Source organism: Cuculus canorus, chromosome 25, assembly GCF_017976375.1.
Source record: "Cuculus canorus isolate bCucCan1 chromosome 25, bCucCan1.pri, whole genome shotgun sequence".
Classification (NCBI taxonomy): Eukaryota; Metazoa; Chordata; class Aves; order Cuculiformes; family Cuculidae; genus Cuculus; species Cuculus canorus.
In genome coordinates this window covers 6,310,846-6,329,727 of record NC_071425.1, presented here as the reverse complement: position 1 = coordinate 6,329,727, position 18,882 = coordinate 6,310,846, and the positions used below count along the sequence as shown (strand labels likewise).

The following is an 18,882-nucleotide window of genomic DNA, read 5'->3' as shown; positions in this document are numbered from 1 at the left end:
AACCTGGGCCAGGGTCTCCCCACTCTCCTTCTGAAGAAATTCCTCCTTATGTCTGGTATAAATCTGCCCGTCTCCAGTTTAAAGCCATTGCCCTTCATCCTGTCACTCCAAGCCTTTCTAAGCAGTCTCTCCCCAGCTTTCTTGTAGCCACTTCAGGTACAGGAAGCTGCTCCACTGTCTCCTTAGAGCCTTCTCCAGGCTGAACAACCCCAACTCTCTCAGCCTGTCCACACGATTCCTGCATGAGTTTGGGGTAACCTTCAGAGTCTGTGCTTTCTCTTTGGGTTTTGTATTGCTGTTGGTTTCTCTGGTAGCTGAGCAAAAGCAGTGATGCTGAAAGCTGTTGGGAAGAGTCATCTACCTTCTAAGAGCTTCAGTGCTTGTTTAGAAATGGCCTTGAGTAAATCTCAGGTGAGACTGGAGGGGTTTGACAGCATCTCAGCAGTGTTCCTATAGGGACATTTGTGCTTATTGGCCCCTTCCTAAATACCTGGAGTGCTTTAAAGCTTCTCCGAGAGGGGAGTGAGGAGCTTGATAAGGCTGCCCCGTGCATGGGTCACATCAAAAGGGAAAGGGGGGTGGTTACACCGTTCCATGAAGACCACAGAACCTTTGCTAAGGGGATCTGGCTCAACTCAAAGCATCCCTAGGGGAGCTTACAGAACAAACAGATAGAATGAACCGTAGTGGTTTGCCAAGACCAACTTTTGTTCTTCTGAGCTGTGAAGGAGCCGGCTGACCTCGTAATTGTTCTGTGTAACCTTGCTTCATGTTGTTCTGGTGCCTGAGGGCTGCGAGATGGCAAATGTGCTCTCTCTTTTCAAGTGAATTCTAACAAAGATTGGGAGAGCTCCAAATCCTTGAGCCCAAAACATAGGAAGAAATCCACAGCAACTGTAATAAAGAATTAAATGAGTGGATATCTGTATGATGATGATACCCCAGGAAGGGTCAACCTCTAGGGTCTGTTCTACCTCACGATCCCACCGGCGTTCTTGATGGGAATCAAAAAGCACGAGCATAGGGGCTGACATTATCTGCTCGTTTCTCCAAGGTATTCCAGCAAAAATTCTTTGACAAAGCTTCTTTAAGGAGAATCTTGATAGAGCTTTGAGAGAGAAAAGGTCCTGGCCTGGGTAGGGGAGTGATGAAAGGGCAGAAGTGAACAGCCAGGCTTTGGCTTTTCCTTACGATTATTGAATAAACTGGAAAAAAGAGCAGTGAACAAAAGAAAAAAAGATGCAAAAAGTGGTGTCCTCAGGGCTCAGTGCTGGGTCAAGTCCTGTTCAGTATCTTTATCCATGATCTGGATGAGGGGATTGGATACGCCCTTAGTGAGTTTGCAGATGACGCTAAGCTGGGAGGAAGCGTCGATCTGCTTGAGGGCAGGGAGGGTCTGCAAAGGGATCTGGACAGGCTGGACCGATGGGCTGAGACCAACGGGATGAGGTTTGACCAGGTGAAGTTCTGAGTCCTGCAGTTGGGGCACAACAACCCTGTGCAGCTCCAGGCTTGGGGAAGAGCGGCTGGAAAGCTGCCTGGTGGAAAAGGACCTGGGGATGCTGGGTGAGAGTGGCTGACCATGAACCAGCAGTGGCCCAGGTGGCCAAGAAGGCCAACAGCATCTTGGCCTGTATCAGAAATGGTGTGCCCAGCAGGAGCAGGGCAGGGCGTCCCCCTGTGGTGGGTGCTGGTGAGGCTGCACCTTGAATCCTGGGTTCAGTTTTGGGCCCCTCACTGCAAGAAGGACGTTGAGGGGCTGAAGTGCATCTGGAGAAGGGAATGTAGCTTGAGAAGGATCTGGAGAACAAGGGTTATGGGGAGTGGCTCAAGAACCTGGGACTGTTTAGCCTGGAAAAAAGGAGCTTCAGGGGAGACCTCATTGCTCTCTGCAGCTCCCTGAGAGGAGGTTGTGGTGAGGTAGGTGTTGGTCTCTTCTCTCAAGTGACAGGCAGTAGAATGAGAGGAAATAGCCTCAAGATGCACCAGGGAAGGTTTAGATTGGATATCGGGAAAAATTTCTTCACTGAAAGGGTTCTCAGGCCCTGGCAAAGGCTGCCCAGGGAGGTGGTGGAGTCCTCATCCCTGTAGGGCTTTAAAAGACCGGTGGATGAGGTGCTCAGGGGTGGTTCAGTAGTGGACAGGGGCAGTTGGATTTGATGATCTCAACCAAGTCTTTTCCAACCAAGTCATTCTATAAAATCACCATGATGTGGCTGTGGTTGGCCTGTCTGTCAGAGGATGGAGGAGAGCAGGAGTGCTCCATTGTGGAACAGATAAGGGTTAGGGAAGAGAAGCGAGGGCTGCTTTGCCTGGAGAGGCCACGGCTGAGCAGGGCACAGGACAAGCGTGTCGTCATCCCAGCTAGCTGGAAAGAGCGGATACTGGTTCTGTTTACAGATAGAAGACTTAGGGGACGTGAAACACACCTGGTAGGAGGTGGCTCAGGCCCACGGAAGGAGAGGTTTGGTTGCGCTGCCTGGTGAGCTGGGTGCTGTAGAGCACTTTGGATGCTGAGTCTATGTGGGTCAAAGGCAACCAGGTATGTTGGTGGCAGAGAAAAACCTCCTGCAGAGCCTTAAATACAGACCTGTCTTGAGAAATCCCTGAGCTGAGTGGTTGGAATGCTGAGAGAAGAGTTTACTCACTAAGCTGAATTGCTGCTGTGCTGCCCCTGCATCCATATCATGTGTCCTCCTGGCTGATGTCTGAAACCCAGCGCCGAGTGAGCTGGACTGGGGCTGCTGTTTGCGGCTCTTCTGCTGGGCTCTGCGTTTGAAACGGTTTCTTTTGTTTTGCAGGTAAATCCAAGACCAAGGAGAACCGGCAGTCGATCATCAACCCTGACTGGAACTTTGAGAAAATGGGCATCGGCGGCCTTGACAAGGAATTCTCAGATATTTTCCGACGAGCTTTTGCTTCTCGAGTTTTTCCACCTGAAATTGTGGAGCAAATGGGTGAGTGTGATCTGAGAAGTGTGGCTGGGGTGCAGATGCAGGCCCGTTCCTGGTTTGTAGCGACTGGAGATGATATCCAGTCCTACGATACCTTACAGTGCTGCGACCTGGCAGTGGCTTAGGGACCAGACTGACAAAAGCTTTTCTTCTCCTGCTGCTCCCGATGACTCTCACACTCTTGTTACTTGGCCGGAGAGGATGGACAGTGAAACAGCATGAGAACTCAATGCTGCACGTGCAGCGCCTGAACAAATGAGATACGTGGTTAAACTGAACGTGTTTCTTTTGAGGCTCAGGCACTCCCCATCCTTGTGAATCCTTCATTTGTTCATAGCAGAGGGACAGATTGCTCCTGTGCCAAACTGACTGACAACGAGCTGTCTGTAGAGGTCAAAGGAGGCTCTGTCCTAGTGATCTTGCCTGGTGTATTATGGATCTGTTGTCCTAGCGGCTGCTCTACAAACGTGTTGTTGGGCTAAACATGGCATCTTGTGTGATCTGTGCTTGCTCAGGTTTGGAGAGGATGCACAGGCCATGGCACATCTTGGAGTCTGTGAAATAAAAGCACAGATTCTAAATATAACTGGTTTTGGGGGTCAGGGGAAGGAAGGGCAGTGCCTTTACTTTGTAAACATGTGCTGGCAGGCAGATAAAGGGGACTGGCTTTCATTTTTAGTAAGTGATATGCAGCTGCAGGTGTCTCATCACGTAAAGTGGCTGGGGATGTTCTCACTGGTCATCGTACTCGGAATATGATCTCTGTGAGTTCATATTGAAACTTGGAACCCGTAGCTGTGTAATTTCTGTGTGTGTTTATATTTCTTCATCTGCTTTCCCTCTCTCCAAAGTGAAGCAATCGAGACTTTGATTACAAAACAGATTTTCAGCAGGAGATACGTCCTGTTTGTGTGTGACTGTGGAAAGTGGCTCTGCTTCCAGGGCTTACGGAGTTGATGTTAAAGCAAACTTCTCAGTGAGGTATGTTCTTCTTTTAGAGATTCAAGTGCTGAGGTGGAAACACTGAATAAACCCAACTAGCCCTCAATTCTCAGTCTCTCCTGCCATTTTACTGCCTCTCAGTCTGGTGGCCAAGGCCATCTGGGCAATGCTCATCCTTCTCCTGGTGTTTGCAGCTGTTAGCAACTCAAAACTTCTCTGCTTCAGAACATCAAATGGTTCTGTTTGTTAAATATTTAGCTGCTCTGCAAAGAAAGGAAATGAGAGAAATAGTGTTGGTTGTGGAGAGAAGGCTTTTCCCCAGCCAGTCGTGTGTCCAATTTGGAAAAGGGCCCAGGAAAATTGTACGGGGTTCAACTAGGCCAAGTGTTGGGTCCTGCACTTGGGTCACATCAACCCTGTGCAGCTCCAGGCTTGGGGAGGACTGGCTGGAAACTGGCCTGGTGGAAAAGACCTGGTTGACAGTGGCTTAACATGAGCTGGCACTGGCCCAGGTGGCCAAGAAGGCCAATGGCATCTTGGCTTGGATCAGAAACAGCGTGGTCAGCAGGAGCAGGGCAGGGATCGTCCGCCTGTGCTGGGCGCTGGGGAAGCTGCACCTTGAATTCTGGGTTCAGTTTTGGGCCCCCTCACTGCAAGGAGGACATCGAGGGGCTGGAGCGCATCTGGAGAAGGGAATGGAGCTGGGGAAGAGGCTGAAGAACACGAGTTCTAGGAGCAGCTGAGGGACCTGGCACTGTTTAGACTGGAGAAGAGGAGGCAAGGGCAGACCTCATCGCTCTGTGCAGCTCTCGGAAAGGAGGTTGTGGTGAGATGGGTGCTGGGCTCCTCTCCCAAGGAACAAGGAATAGCATGAGAGGGGAGGTTGATTGGATATCAGGAAATATTACTTCTCAGAAAGGGTTGTCAAGCACTAGAAGACACTGCTCAGGGAAGTGAATTGTTGTCCCTTCTTGCAGTTGTTTATACCTTTTCAAGAAGCTACCATGGATATTCCTGTACGCAGTGGAGAGCTGTGAGCGTATATGAAGGATTTACACTCTGGGAATCCTCATCAGCATCACTGGGCTGTAACGAGGAATCTGTTTGTGGACTAGCGATAATTAGAGCTCGTTCTCATATTGCCATGGCTTCACCCATTCAGCATCTCTGGCAGCGCGTTGGGCAGTCGGGTGTTGGGCTGGGATCCCGTCCCCTTAGGGTTATCACTGGTTGAATTCACCTCGTGGCTGGGGAGTCTTTGGAACTGATTTCCAGGAGCTGGCTTGGCCGCAGAGGAGCCACATCCCCATCAGGTACCTCTGGAGAAGGTCAGAAACCTTGCTGCCTGCACAGGGAGGTGGTGGAGCTGCTGCGCAGGGAGTGCTGTTTAGATGGTTCCTCTTGTTAATTGGAGTTGCTTAATACAGGAAGAAGAGGATTCTGTGCAGGACCACTGGTATTTTGATTACCCTGGGCAATGAATTAAGGTGTGCCACGTTATTTATGTACATACATACCCTTACTGGTGCGTGTTTACACCCACACTGCACAAAGAAACGCTTCTCTGGAAAGAAGCTTGACTCCGAGCAGAGCTCCTCAGCTCTCCGGTTAACCCCAGGGCTAGAGAGCTTATCTGAAATGTGAACAAACAAAACCCTCTGCCATTCATTTTCTTTGACTCAGTTGTAACTTGCTCTTAACTATATTTCAGATCGGAGATGTCAGTGTGACAGCTCTTCACCTCTGTGGGTAATTTATTGGGGAAGGAAAACAAGGAATTTGATTGCAATCCGGTGCTCTCGTGCTCACCCACTCCTGGTTTTTGCCCGGTGCTCACAGACTGCAGCTTCCATGCCAAACGCAATAAATATTCCTGTCCTGGAGCTACACAGAGGCTGTACAGACCCTCCAGAAATTGCTTGCAATTTGTGTGTGGTTTATCTAACTTCCAAGGAATGTTCTGGGTTTGGAGCATATAAATCAGTGTTAGTTACTGTATCATCCGCGGGTGTAAATGCTGCTCTGATGCTACAGTCTTGGATTTATCCATGAAAAGAAATCTCACATCAAGCTCAGCTGGTCTTTAAACCTTGCCAGAGCTGCCTGCTGCCCTGGAAAGGGGCACTTTGCTCTTCCCTGCCCATGCTTTTCCATGCACGCATCCACCACCTCCACGGTGTTTACTCTGTGAAGAGTTAATACAACAGAATGGTGAAAAGAGAGAATTGTGGAATGCTTTGGGTTGGAAGCGAACTCAAAGCCCATCCAGTCCCACCCCCTGCCATGGGCAGGGACACCTCCCATTGGATCAGGGGCTCCAAGCCCCGTCCAACCTGGCCTGGAACCCCTCCAGGGATGGGGCAGCCACCACTGCTCTGGGCAACCTGGGCCAGGGCCTCCCCACTGTCACAGGAAAACATTTCTCCCTAAGATCTCATCTCAATCCCCTCTTTCTGCTCAAAACTGTTCCCCCTTATCCTATCCCTGCACTCCCTGATCAAGGGCCCCTCCCCAGCTTTTCTGGAGCCCCTTTCAGCACTGGGAGCTGCTCTAAGGTCTCTGCAGAGCCTTCTCCTCTCCAGGACAAACAACCCCATCTCTTTCAGCCTGTCCTCGTACAGGAGGTGCTCCAGCTCTTGGATCATCTCCATGGCTTTCTCTGGACTTGCCCAGAGCAGTGTTGGCTGTTCATAAAGGCTGTGGGGATAGGATGAGGGGGAGCAGGTACAAACTAGAGAGGGGCAGGTTCAGACTAGATGTTAGATGAATTTCTTCACTATGAGAGTGGTGAGACACTGGCCCAGGTTGCCCAGGGAAGTTGTGGCTGCTCCATCCCTGGAGGTGTTCCAGGCCAGGTTGGATGGGCCTTGGGCAGCCTGATCCAGTGGGATGTCCCTGCCCATGGCAGGGGGGTTGGAACTAGATGATCTTTACGGTCCTTTCCAACCCAAAGCATTCTATAGTTCTATGATTCTGAAAACTGTCTCTCTGTGGTGCTTCAGGCCGTGGTTCAGTCAGCACGGTGGGCTTGTCTGGCGGTTGGACTGGATGAGCTGAGAGGGCTTTTCCAACCTCTATGATGCTGTTCTCCAATTCTGTGTTGGCTGGAGTAACACTGGGCTCACGGGATGAGGGGAGGGGGAATCCCACCCAGCTGTGTTTGGGGAACGAAGTCAGTGAGGTGGGGGAGTCCGGGAGCCCTGTTCCCACTCTCCTCTGCTCAAAGCTCAGCCCGCAGAGATAAGGATCTCTTCTTGAAGTGTTCAGGATCGGTACTTTGCTATCAATGCCGATCCCCAATAGGTGCGTCCGCGTGATGGAATCACAGCAGAATGCTTTGATTTTAATTAAAAGGGGAATTACATCCGAGGTAGAAAATCCCTCTTGTACTCAAATCTCTCTTCTGATCTTTCAAGAAAGGTGAACAGTGAGAGCTGAACAAATAAAATGCATCTTGTCTTCGGGTGAGTGACATTCTGGTTCAGAATATTGCTTGGCTTCTCTTGGTAACTCCCATTCTCACCAGTTTTGATGATTTTACGTGGTATTTGGTGTAGAATGTTTCCCTTACTGAGATATTTAATTCCTTTTAATGAAGCCCACAGAGCTGTGTGTCACTGAATCTCTTCATTAAGTGTCACCTTACAGAAGTGACCTTTGATTTGCAGCCCTGTTGGGAATATTTCCGAGGCTGGAGATGTCCGTGCTGCTGATAACTCGTCTTTATAAGGTTCTCACGACGACACTGACATTTAGGTAAAATCAGCAAAGGGGAGATAAACTTAATCAAAATTCCTGCGCGGTGCAGAGCATCCCGGAGTATTTGAGACATAACATTTGGAGTTGTCATCACCTGCCTGTTTAATAAAACCCTGCTTGTGTTTAAAGCTGCAGTTCTGGCCAGGTGAACGTGTGCCGGGGTCTCTGCTGGAGCAGCTTGTGGCGGTTTCATTTGAAGAGGAGCTGATTGCCAGGGCTTCAGGAACGTTCTTGGGCAGCTCAGGGCCATGGCACTTCCTTGGGCAGCCTGATCCAGCGGGAGGTGTCCCTGCCCATGGCAGGGGGGTTGGAACTGGATGGTCTTTAAGGTCCCTTCCAACCCAAACCCTTCTATGGTTCTACCACCAGACTGAAACCCCGCTCTCAGTGTTGCCCATTCAGTGGCACCAAGTCTTGCAGCAGATGGGCAGCGCTGTCCTTCATGTTCAGATGTGGGGAATGCACACGTTTGACGTTACTGAAGGCTGAGATGCTCTGGGTGAGGTTTAGTGGTTGCCTGGTGTCCCCGGAAGTGCCGTGTCCCAGAGCTGGTGAGGTTTTGTGGCTGCTGGTGTCTGTGGAAGTGCTGTGTCCCAAAGCTGGTGAGGTTTGGTGGCTGCCTGGTGTCCCTGGAAGTGCCGTGTCCCAAGCCGGTGAGGTTTGGTGGCTGCTTGGTGTCCGTGGAAGTGCCATGTTCCAGAGCTGGTGAGGTTTGGTGACTGCCTGATGTCCCTGGAAGTGCCGTGTTCCAAGCTGGTGAGGTTTGGTGGCTGCCTGATGTCCCTGGAAGTGCCGTGTTCCAAGCTGGTGAGGTTTGGTGGCTGCCTGGTGTCCCTGGAAGTGCCGTGTTCCAAGCTGGTGAGGTTTGGTGGCTGCTTGGTAGCCTTGGAAGTGCCGTGTCCCAGAGATGGTGAGGTTTGGTCACCCTGGAAGTGCCATGTCCCAGAGCTGGTGGGGATTGGTGGCTGACCGTTGTCCCTGGAAGTGCCATGGCCCAAAGCTGGTGAGGTTTGTCCCAGTTGCTGATGACGTAGCGTGTTGAAGACAGTAGTGGCTTACCTTGGACATTCCTTTCTTAAACCTTTGACCTTCTCCCTTCCTTTCATCAAGTGTCTGTTCCTCGTGGGTTCAATTTATTAGGCACGAGATGATGCTTTCTTACAATGAGCAATTTTGAATTGGAAGAGGGTGAAAATCCTCCCAAGCTTTTAAAGGGAATTTGTCCCAGGGCTGCCTTGTTTCCTGGAATTGTCCAGCTGGAACCGTGCCGGTTTGCCTTTGTTTTCCATATGCTCCCACTGTGAGGGATGAGTCTCAAGGTGCCATGTGTTACAGGGATCTTATGGCGATGTTTGCTCCTGCAGAGGAGGGGAGTATTTGGCTTCTTCAGAAGCTCAGGGTTTTTGGGCTGTAGAGTCATAGGATCATGGAATGATTTGGGTTGGAAGAGACCTCAAAGCCCAGCCAGTCCCACCCCCTGCCATGGGCAGGGACACCTCCCACTGGATCCGGTTGCTCCAAGCCCCGTCCAACCTGGCCTGGAACCCCTCCAGGGATGGGGCAGCCACCACTGCTCTGGGCAACCTGGGCCAGGGCCTCCCCACCCTCATCATGAAGAATTTCTTCCTAATGTCTAATTTAAATCTTCCCCCTTCTAATTTAAAGCCATTCCTCCTCATCTTATAACTTCTTGTAAAAAGCCCCTCCCCAGCTTTCCTGGAGCCCCTTTCATTGCTGGAAGCTGCTCTAAGGTCTCCCCAGAGCCTTCTCTTCTCCAGGCTGAAGAGAAGCTCCTGGTGAATAGGGCTGGGGCTTCCTTCTGCTGGAAGAGAGAAATTGTGCAGGGCAGGAAAACTAGGGAATAAAATACGACCAGACTGTTGTTCCTGTTTGAGAGAGAAATGCCACCGCAGTGTGAGTCTCCTGCCTCTTCTGTTTGTGCACGCGTGCCCTGACTCGCCAGTAGCCTTTCGATAGCCTCCTGCTGGAGCCCCGCGGAGCCGTCTGAGGATCAGTCTGCTTGGGGTTTCCCTTCAAAGCATCACTCATCATTGAAAACCTGCTTTGTGCTCTTTGGCTACAGAGGTGATCAGGTTCCCCCCCGAAACACGTTAACAATCGCTTTCGTGACATGGATTTGACAGGAATAGCTCTTAATTTATCTACGCCTCAGTCGTTCCTGTGTGAAATCTGTCTTTCCTGACAGTGTGGGGTGTTGGTGTTTTCGACTCGTAGATGCCTGGAAGCTGACGAACAAATTCTTCTTGGCCAGAACTCTTGATTTTTGTAGTAAATATGTTTTATCTGCAGAGAAACTCAGAAAAATCTTATTGAGTGCAGCAGTGTTGATCTCGGGCTTGGCTGGCATCAGATCTAGTGAAGAGCTCATGACCTGGGGAGGCTCTAGTGATTAGCTTGTGACCTGGTGAGGATCAAGTGAGGAGCTTGTGACCTGGTAAGGAACTAGTGAGGAGCTCTAGTCAGGAGCTCATGACCTGATGAGGATCAAGTGAGGAGCTTGTGACCTGGTGAAGATCTAGTGAGGAGCTCATGACCTGGTGAGGATCAAGTGAGGAGCTTGTGACCTGGTAAGGAACTAGTGAGGAGCTCTAGTCAGGAGCTCATGACCTGATGAGGATCAAGTGAGGAGCTTGTGACCTGGTGAAGATCTAGTGAGGAGCTCATGACCTGGTGAGGAACTAGTGAGGAGCTCATGACCTGATGAGGATCAAGTGAGGAGCTCATGACCTGGTGAGGATCTACTGAAAACAAATGCTTCTTATTGTGCTTAAAATGACACAGGGAGAAACAAATTGCCGAGATCCCTGCTGTGTCCTAAGAGTTGAAAATAAATGTGTTTACTAATAGTTTTGGGTTTACTCTTTGGTCTTTGGTGTCAACTGGGAAATAGCAAAACGAGATCTGCTGGGCATACAAGGTTCTAGACAAAATAATCTATATATTTCTGTCTTCTATTTCCTCACCACTTTGTGACCAGTCGATATCCAAGCTCCTCTGCTCCTGACTCTTGTACATCTCAGTGTACAGCTCCTGTGTCCTTTCCTCTCCAGGTAACTTGTTTTCCTTCCCTGGTTTTGTACTGAGACGCCTCTGGTATAAAATGGGGACTTTTGACTCCTGTGAGGCTTTCCCTGAGGCTCAGTGTTTCAAACCTGGTGCTGACACATGATCTCTGCTCTCCCGTTTCAGGGTTTTCCAACCCCAGCGCCTCCGGGTTGCTTCCAGGGAAAGGTTTAGTCTTGCTGCGGTTGCTCTGTCTGGGCAAATCTTGTCTGAATGCTGATAGGAAATGAAGAGCCCAGACCTCACCGCAGCCCTGTGCCGGTGCCCCGACCTCTCCGCACAGGATAAGGCAGAGCGGGAAGCGTTCAGGCATGAGGATAGTCAGGCAGTTGATAAAATGTCTGGGGCTCACGAGCTGCGAGTCCACAATTCCACACATCCCCCAGGGAAACCTTTCTTGGTCACTCTTGGGAACTGCTCTCGGGAGGAACCCTGGGCCTGTTGGGAACTGGGATGTGCCCAGAATTCTCACAGTCAGGAAGTACAGTGAGGGGCTGGAGGGTGTCCAGAGAAGGGAATGGAGCTGGGGAAGGAGCTGGAACATGTCCAGAGGATGGGAATGGAGCTGGAGAAGGGGCTGGAGAGTGTCCAGAGAAGGAAACAGAGCTGGGGAAGGGGCTGGAGCACGTACAGAGGATGGGAACGGAGCTGGAGAAGGGGCTGGAGAACGTCCAGAGAAGGGAACAGAGCAGGGGAAGGGGCTGGAGCATGTACAGAGGATGAGAATGGAGCTGGAGAAGGGGCTGGAGAACGTCCAGAGAAGGGAACAGAGCAGGGGAAGGGGCTGGAGGGTGTCCAGAGAAGGGAATGGAGCTGGGGAAGGAGCTGGAGAACAAGCGTTAGGAGTGGTGCCTGAGGGAACTGGAATTTTGTAGCCTGGGAAAAAAGAGGCTGAGGGGAGACCTTATTGTTCTCTGCAGCTCCCAGGAAGGAGGTTGCGGTGAGGTGGATGCTGGGTTCTTCTCCCAAGTTACAACTCATGGGACAAGAGGAAATGGCCAGGGGAGGTTTAAACTGGATATTGGGGAAAAAAACTCTTCACTGCCAGAGTGGTGAAGCCCTGGCAGAGGCTGCCCAGCGCAGGGCCCGAGTCCTCATCCCTGGAGGGGTTCAAAAACCATGTGGCCGTGGTGCTTCAGTACATGGGTCAGTTGGCATGGTGGGCTTGGACCATTGGTTGGACTGAGTGAGCTGAGAACCTTAATGATCCTGTGATTAACTTGCACGCGTTTCACCCTCTGTTTCCCTAGGGGAAGGAATTTAAACGCCCGCTCTCACGCGCAGTGAGCAAAGTCCTGTTGGTTGAAGAAATGAAAAGTTCTCAGGTCTTTCCAGTTCCAGACAAAGCCTTTGGGCTGAGGTTCTAGTGGCTCTTAGGAGCCGCCTTCAGTTTTCACAGTATTTGTCCTATATATTTGGAATCAGAACTTGATGTCTTAGATGAGACTTGTTAAAGCCCTGTACAGGGGTAAAACGTGAGGCCTTCGCATGTGATATTCCTCATTTGCTCTTTACAGAATCAGATTGGTGTGTTTGGTCAGTGTCTGCACTGGGAGCTCGTGGTCAGTCGAGTAACTTTAAGGGTCTGATGCTTCATTTTCCTTACATACCTACAATTTAGACTCGGTTGCAGCTCCTCTGGGAATGCACGCTGCCTGTGCTGGCACTGGGTGTCCCACTAGGAGGACTAGATGGGGTACCTGCTTGTCCTGTTGCTGGTACGTCTGTGCTTGGTATTCAGAGTGTGCAGTGATGTAGAAACATCTGTGGAGCCCTCAGTGCTTGGGGACAGCAGCATCCCTGGGACCTGTTCCTGGGTACTGGAGGTTGACAAATGTCACTACTGTGGTTACTGAGTGATCTCTGTTGTGTTGTACTGCTACCCAGAGGTTATAACTAAGTCTTTCAGTCCTTACTTGTTAACTCCATGTGCCTAATGCACCATTGGGCTGCTCTGTGGACCGTTCTTGGCTGTTGCTGGGTCATTGGAACGGCTCTGATCCACGCTGGCAATCCTGAGTTTGAATTTCACTCATAAAGGCACTGAGCAGAGCTGAGGCTGATATGCAGAAAGAGTCATCGGGCACTGGAACAGCTGCTCAGGGAGGTGGTCGAGTCACCTTCCCTGGAGATGTTTAAAGAATGGGTGGATGAAGTGCTTAGGGGCATGGTTTAGGGAGTGTTAGGAATGGTTGGACTCGATGATCCAGTGGGTCCTTTCCAACATGGTGATTCTATGATTCTAAGATTTTGGGAGTGTTGATTTGCTGGAGGGCAGGGAGGCTCTGCAGGGGGTTCTGAGTAGGCTGGATCGCTGGGCTGAGGTCACCTGGATGAGGTTCAACTAGACCAACTGTTGGGTCCTGCACTTGGGTCACAACAACCCCATGCAGCTTCAGGCTTGGGGAAGAGGGGTTGGAAACAACCTGGGCATGCTGAGTGACAGCCACAGAACATGAGCTGGCAGTGGCCCAGGTGGCCAAGAAGGCCGGCAACATCCGGGCTTGGATCAGCCATGGGTTGGCAGCAGGAGCAGGGCAGGAATTATCTCCCTGTGCTCGGCGCTGGTGAGGCTGCACCTCGAATCCTGGGTTCAGTTTTGGGCCCCTCGGTCAGAAAAGACATTGAGGGGCTGGAGCGCATCCAGAGAAGGGAACAGAGCTGGGAAGGGACTGGAGCCCAGGGGTTCTAAGAAGGTCTGAGGAACCTGGGTCTGTTTAGCCTGGAGAAGAAGAAACTGAGGGGACACCTCATCACAGTCTGCTGCTCCTGGAAAGGAGGTTGTGATGAAGTGGATGCTGGTCTTCTTTCAAGTAACAAGTGACGGGATGAGAGGAAATGTCTTCAGGTTGCGCCAGAGGAGGTTTAGATTGGATATTGGGAACAATTTCTTCACTAACAGAGTGATGAAGCCCTGGCAGAGGCTGCCCAGGGCGGGGGTGGAGTCTCCATCCCTGGAGGGGTTCAAAAACCATGTGGCCATGACGCCTGGGGACAAGATTCAGTTGGCACAGTGAGATTGGTTTGAAGGTTGGACTGGATGAGCTGAGAGGGCTTTTTCAAGCTCAAGGGGTCTGTGCTTCTGCAAATCGCCCTTACAAATTGCTGTCAGCAGCAATTCCCTCGTTTTCCTGTGCTCTGAATGCGTTCCTCTTGTTCCAGGCTGCAAGCACGTGAAGGGCATTCTCCTGTACGGACCTCCAGGCTGTGGGAAAACACTCATGGCGAGGCAGATCGGCAAGATGCTGAATGCCAGGGAGCCAAAGGTGGTCAACGGTCCCGAAATCCTCAATAAATATGTGGGTGAATCCGAGGCCAACATCCGCAAGCTGTTTGCTGATGCCGAGGAGGAACAAAGAAGGGTAATGCCAACATAAACAGCGGGGTCGGTGTGGATGTGCCTGCAGAATGGCCAGAAAGGAGGTTTATAATCAGAAAATTGCTGCTTACATTGAAAGACTGAGTCACTGCTTGTGATTATGGTGGTTCCCCACCGATCACTGAGCAGCAGCGCTCTGCAGATTGCCCGAGCTTCAGCTGAGAAAAGAAACCTAGAGCCTGCAGGGGCAGCCGATCTCCTCGCTGGCCGTGCTGGAGATGGGTAGGTTGGATCCATCCCTTGCAGAGCTGTTTAAAAGAAATTCTTCACAAGACAGTTCGGGAGGCCCTGGCCCAGGTTGCCCAGAGCAGTGGTGGCTGCCCCATCCCTGGAGGGGTTCAAGGCCAGGTTGGATGGGGCTTGGAGCAACCGGATCCAGTGGGAGGTGTCCCTGCCCATGGCAAAGGGTGGGACTGGATGGGCTTTGAGGTCCCTTCTGGCTCAGACCATTCTATGATTCTGTGATCCTGTTTTTTCAAAACTGTTTTTCATTTCCATTCCTTTAGATGGCTTTCAAAAATCCAGTCTCTAGTCTGAAGGTGTAAATACTGTTTTAATGTGCTGTGGTGATTTTTCTCTGCTGTTGATCAATTCATCTTGATACAATTTTCTGGTAAACAAAACACGATGTCAAGCAAGTCACATTTAATGACAGGGAAGCTTTCTAGCAGACATTAGCAAAGGACACAGTGTTCCTTAATTTTATTTATGCATACATATTTATGCATACATTTATGAGACTACAGGTTTGATACTGCCTTAAAATCGTGAAATGGTTTGGATTGGAGGGGACCTCAAAGCCCATCCAGTCCCACCCTTTGCCATGGGCAGGGACACCTCCCACTGGATCCGATTGCTCCAAGCCCCATCCAACCTGGCCTTGAACCCCTCCAGGGATGGGGCAGCCACCACCAGCCAGGGCCAGGGCCTCCCCACCCTCATTATGAAGAATTTCTTCCTAACATCCAATCTAAATCTTCCCCCCTCCAATTTAAAGCCATTCCTCCTCGCCCTGTTCCTCCCTGCCTTTGTAAAAAGTCCCTCCCTATCTTTCCTGAAGCCCCTTTCCATACTGGAAGCTGCTCTAAGGCCTCCTCGGAGTCTTTTTTTTCTCCAGGCTGAACAACCCCAACTCTCTCAGCCTGTCCTCGTAGCAGAGGGGCTCCAGCCCTCAGATCATTTCAGTGGCCTCCTCTGGACCCGTTCCAACAGCTCCATCTCCTTCTTACATTGAGGATTCCAGAACTGGACACAATCCTCCAGATGAGGTCTCCCAAGAGAGGAACAGAGGGGCAGAATCCCCTCGCTCGCCCTGCTGGCCACGCTGCTTTGGATGCAGCCCAGGATACAGTTGGTTTCTGGGCTGCGAGCGCATGTTGCCGGCTCGTGTCAGGCTTCTCATCAGTCAGCACTTTGAGTCCTTCTGTGCAGGGCTGCTCTCAGTCACGTCGTCCTCCAACATGTATTGAAATAGTTGGATTATCCTCGAAAGATTAATTTAATCAATAAGTCAGCTTTGCATGCTAACCCGTACAGATGGAAACAGTCTCTTTCTCTCTGGTTGTGGCAGCATAACCGAAAGCCGTGAGCGGCTTTTCCTCTGCAATAAGACACCTGTTAAAATAGGCTTTATATTGGCTGGAGGGGATGGTGCTGATGACAAGCTGTGAGATTAAAAAGGTCTACAAAAGGTTGGTATTGTAATGACTTGGGTCTGGGGCAGGTTGCCAGGGACAGCATATTTACCTGGTGTTAACATGGTCTCTGCTGTCCACAAAAGATGTTGTAGAGGTGGAATTTGAAGGGAAAAACCTTCATAATACAGTCACAAAAAGCATCCTGTTCTCTCCCCAGCTGCAACTGCGTCACCTTTGAGTGAACCTGGAAACGAGCAGTTCTGCTCCTGTCTGGCACAGAACGAATGGACTCCTTCAAAATGCCAAGAGCAAAGCTCTTATAGCAAGCTCTCTCTTTACCCATTGTAGCCCAAGCTGGGGTGTTCCCACCTTGGGCGCATCCTTCCTCAGCTGTGCTTTGGTCTCCATCCCCCTTGTGAAGGGATTTCCCAGTACTATGACCCTTTGTTGGAGCTGCGCGTTCCAGCTCTGGGCTTGTCCTTTCCTTGGGCAGTCCAGGCCCTTGACAGGCCGTTCCTCTTACCAACATCAGCTGTGAAGCCCTATGTTTTGGCAAAGCCCACCCACCACCCCACTGCGGCAAGGTGTTGCTCTGGAAAGGCCTGATACCCCCATAATTTGACACAAAAACCACTGGGAGGTATCGTTGGGAAGTTGCTGTTTTGTTTGGATCGCTCTAAGGGACTCCCGTGTGCGGTTCCTGATGTGTTTTTTTCTCTAACAGCTCGGAGCAAACAGTGGTGTGCACATCATCATTTTCGATGAGATCGATGCGATCTGCAAGCAGAGAGGAAGCATGGCAGGCAGCACCGGCGTCCATGACACGGTTGTGAACCAATTGCTGTCTAAAATCGATGGAGTAGAGCAGCTCAACAACATCCTGGTGATCGGTACGATGGCGCTTACCTTCTCTGTCATGGGGTCTCGTTGAAAATCGAGATTTCATCGCTGCAGGTCAACTAAGTTATCGTCACGGGTATGGGCTCAGTTTGGACTAATCTGGACTGAATGGCTGCCATTTCAGGAGCAGCAGGAACTGGTTTGAAGGGAGACGGGGCTGTAATCGGCTGATATTGCTGCTCTCAACCCCTCCTGCAGCTTCTTGTGTGTTTAATGGTTTAAAGGAAGCTTGCAAGGAATGGTACACATTGATGTATTGGTGTATGAAGGAGTGGGGCTTCTCACGTTGTCCTGGCGCTAGGACAGTGCAGGGCAGCCACAGGGACAGGTTTGATCCCCTTTTCCCTGTGTGATTCTTCAGGATTTCTAAAGATGGGTCTTTTGTCTGTTTTCCGGAGACTCCGAGTTACCTCCCTAGCTCCGTGGGCTGCATTCAGGAGTTGGAAAGCCACTTGGTGAGTTCTGATGATGCTTATTCTGTTTTTACCTTTGAATTTAGGAATGACAAACAGACCTGACCTGATCGATGAGGCTCTGCTGAGGCCGGGGAGGCTGGAGGTGAAGATGGAGATTGGTAAGCGAGCTGGCATGTTGCAGTCCTTATGCTCACATGTCCTTACACATAGAATCATAACATAGCTTGAGTTGGAAAAGACCTTAAAAATCATCTAGTTCAAACGTGAGGAGCTCATGACTTGGAAGAAGCGTGGATCCTTTAATTTGAGGTGAGAATGGTGACTTCTACTGCAGGAGCTGCCAGTTGGTCATTGGCATCTGAAATCAGCAGCTCTGGCTTACTGGCATCAGTGGCTCAAAAGCTGGAACAGAACGCTCTGTGTTGGTGGCTTGAAAGAGACTTTAGAAATGGTACAAATCTGCCTGAGTCCAATGCAGGTGCAATAATGGAGTGTCTGATAATGAAGGATTTAGTAAGAAATTAGAGAGCGAAGGGCTTTGCTGCAGGTGCTGTGCCGATGTACTGAATACCATGAGTTCTGTTTGAAATTTCAGGCTTGCCGGATGAGAAGGGCCGATTTCAGATTCTTCATATCCACACAGTCCGAATGCGAGAACACCAGCTGCTGGCTGAAGATGTGGACATCGCAGAACTGGCAGTGGAGACTAAAAACTTCAGTGGTGCTGAATTAGAAGGTTTAGTTCGAGCTGCTCAGTCTACTGCTATGAACAGACACATTAAGGTCAGTCCTGTCCTTTCACTGGGGCAAAAAAGGGAAAATAGAATCATGGAATGGTTTGGGTTGGAAGGCACCTCAAAGCCAATCTCGATCCAACCCTCTGCCACGGGCAGGGACACCTGCCTCTGGATCAGGTTGCTCAAAGCCCCATCCAACCTGGTCTTGAACACCTTTTCTTGAAGGTTGACTTCCATATAGGTAATGGTGTCTCAGGTTATCTTAGAAGATGAAACTCAGATGGTTGCCACCTTTTCGCTATGCTTTTACATGTTTCTATATTACCTCTTCCATCTCCTGCCCTCAGGTGGCTCCGTCAGAGCTCGGTGGGGATAGAATGGGATTATTTTGTCAATATTTGTTGATAAAAATGAAAAGTATAGAGCTTGATTTATGGATTAGACCTGGGAGACAAGGGGAAATAAGAGCAGCCAGTCATGATGGAGGAATCTCTGCTGGTACCTCTGCAGCTCCATATATTCGTGAACGAGCTGTAAAGAGCGGGGAAAAGCGAAGGTACCAGCTCAAAGTTGCTTTTTGGTCATGAAGATGAAGGCCGGGTGTGGAAACTGCAGAAGGGATTTGAAATACTGGGACTGCACAAGATGTAGTTGGGGAGTTGAGTCTGTGCTGGGGAGAGGAAATTCCAAGAGGTACAGGAAGTGACAGGGATGGAGCTGACCATGAGTTAGGTCATGTTTGGGGAGTTACAATGACCTTGAGATATCAGCTCGGTCCTTATCAGTGGAAAAAAATAAAACAATTGCAACATGAGAATTTACCAGGAAAGGCATAGAGAGCAAAAGTGAGGCTGAGAGGGTTGGAGTCCTGCCTGGAGAAGAGAAGGCTCAGTGGAGACCTTAGGGCAGCACTGAAAGGGGCTCCAGGAAAGCTGGGGAGGGGCTCTTTACAAGGGCCTGGAATGACAGGACGAGGGGGAATGGCTTTAGGCTGAAAGAGGGAAAGGTTGCAACGAGATCTTAGGCAGAAATGTTTTGCAGTGAGGGCGGGGAGGCCCTGGCCCAGGTTGCCCA

The 18,882-nt window shown here is 50.5% G+C and overlaps 1 protein-coding gene across 1 annotated transcript in view; it reads left to right on the top strand.

The window, feature by feature from the left end:
* The window catches only part of NSF (N-ethylmaleimide sensitive factor, vesicle fusing ATPase), an 86,910-nt gene that overhangs the window by 38,987 nt on the left and 29,041 nt on the right, over positions 1 to 18,882 (top strand). Inside the window, exons 8-12 of the mRNA XM_054088226.1 lie at positions 2,802 to 2,957; positions 13,902 to 14,101; positions 16,480 to 16,645; positions 17,155 to 17,229; positions 17,667 to 17,854. Coding sequence (XP_053944201.1) covers positions 2,802 to 2,957; positions 13,902 to 14,101; positions 16,480 to 16,645; positions 17,155 to 17,229; positions 17,667 to 17,854 — 785 coding nt within the window. The remainder of the gene's footprint in view (positions 1 to 2,801; positions 2,958 to 13,901; positions 14,102 to 16,479; positions 16,646 to 17,154; positions 17,230 to 17,666; positions 17,855 to 18,882) is intronic.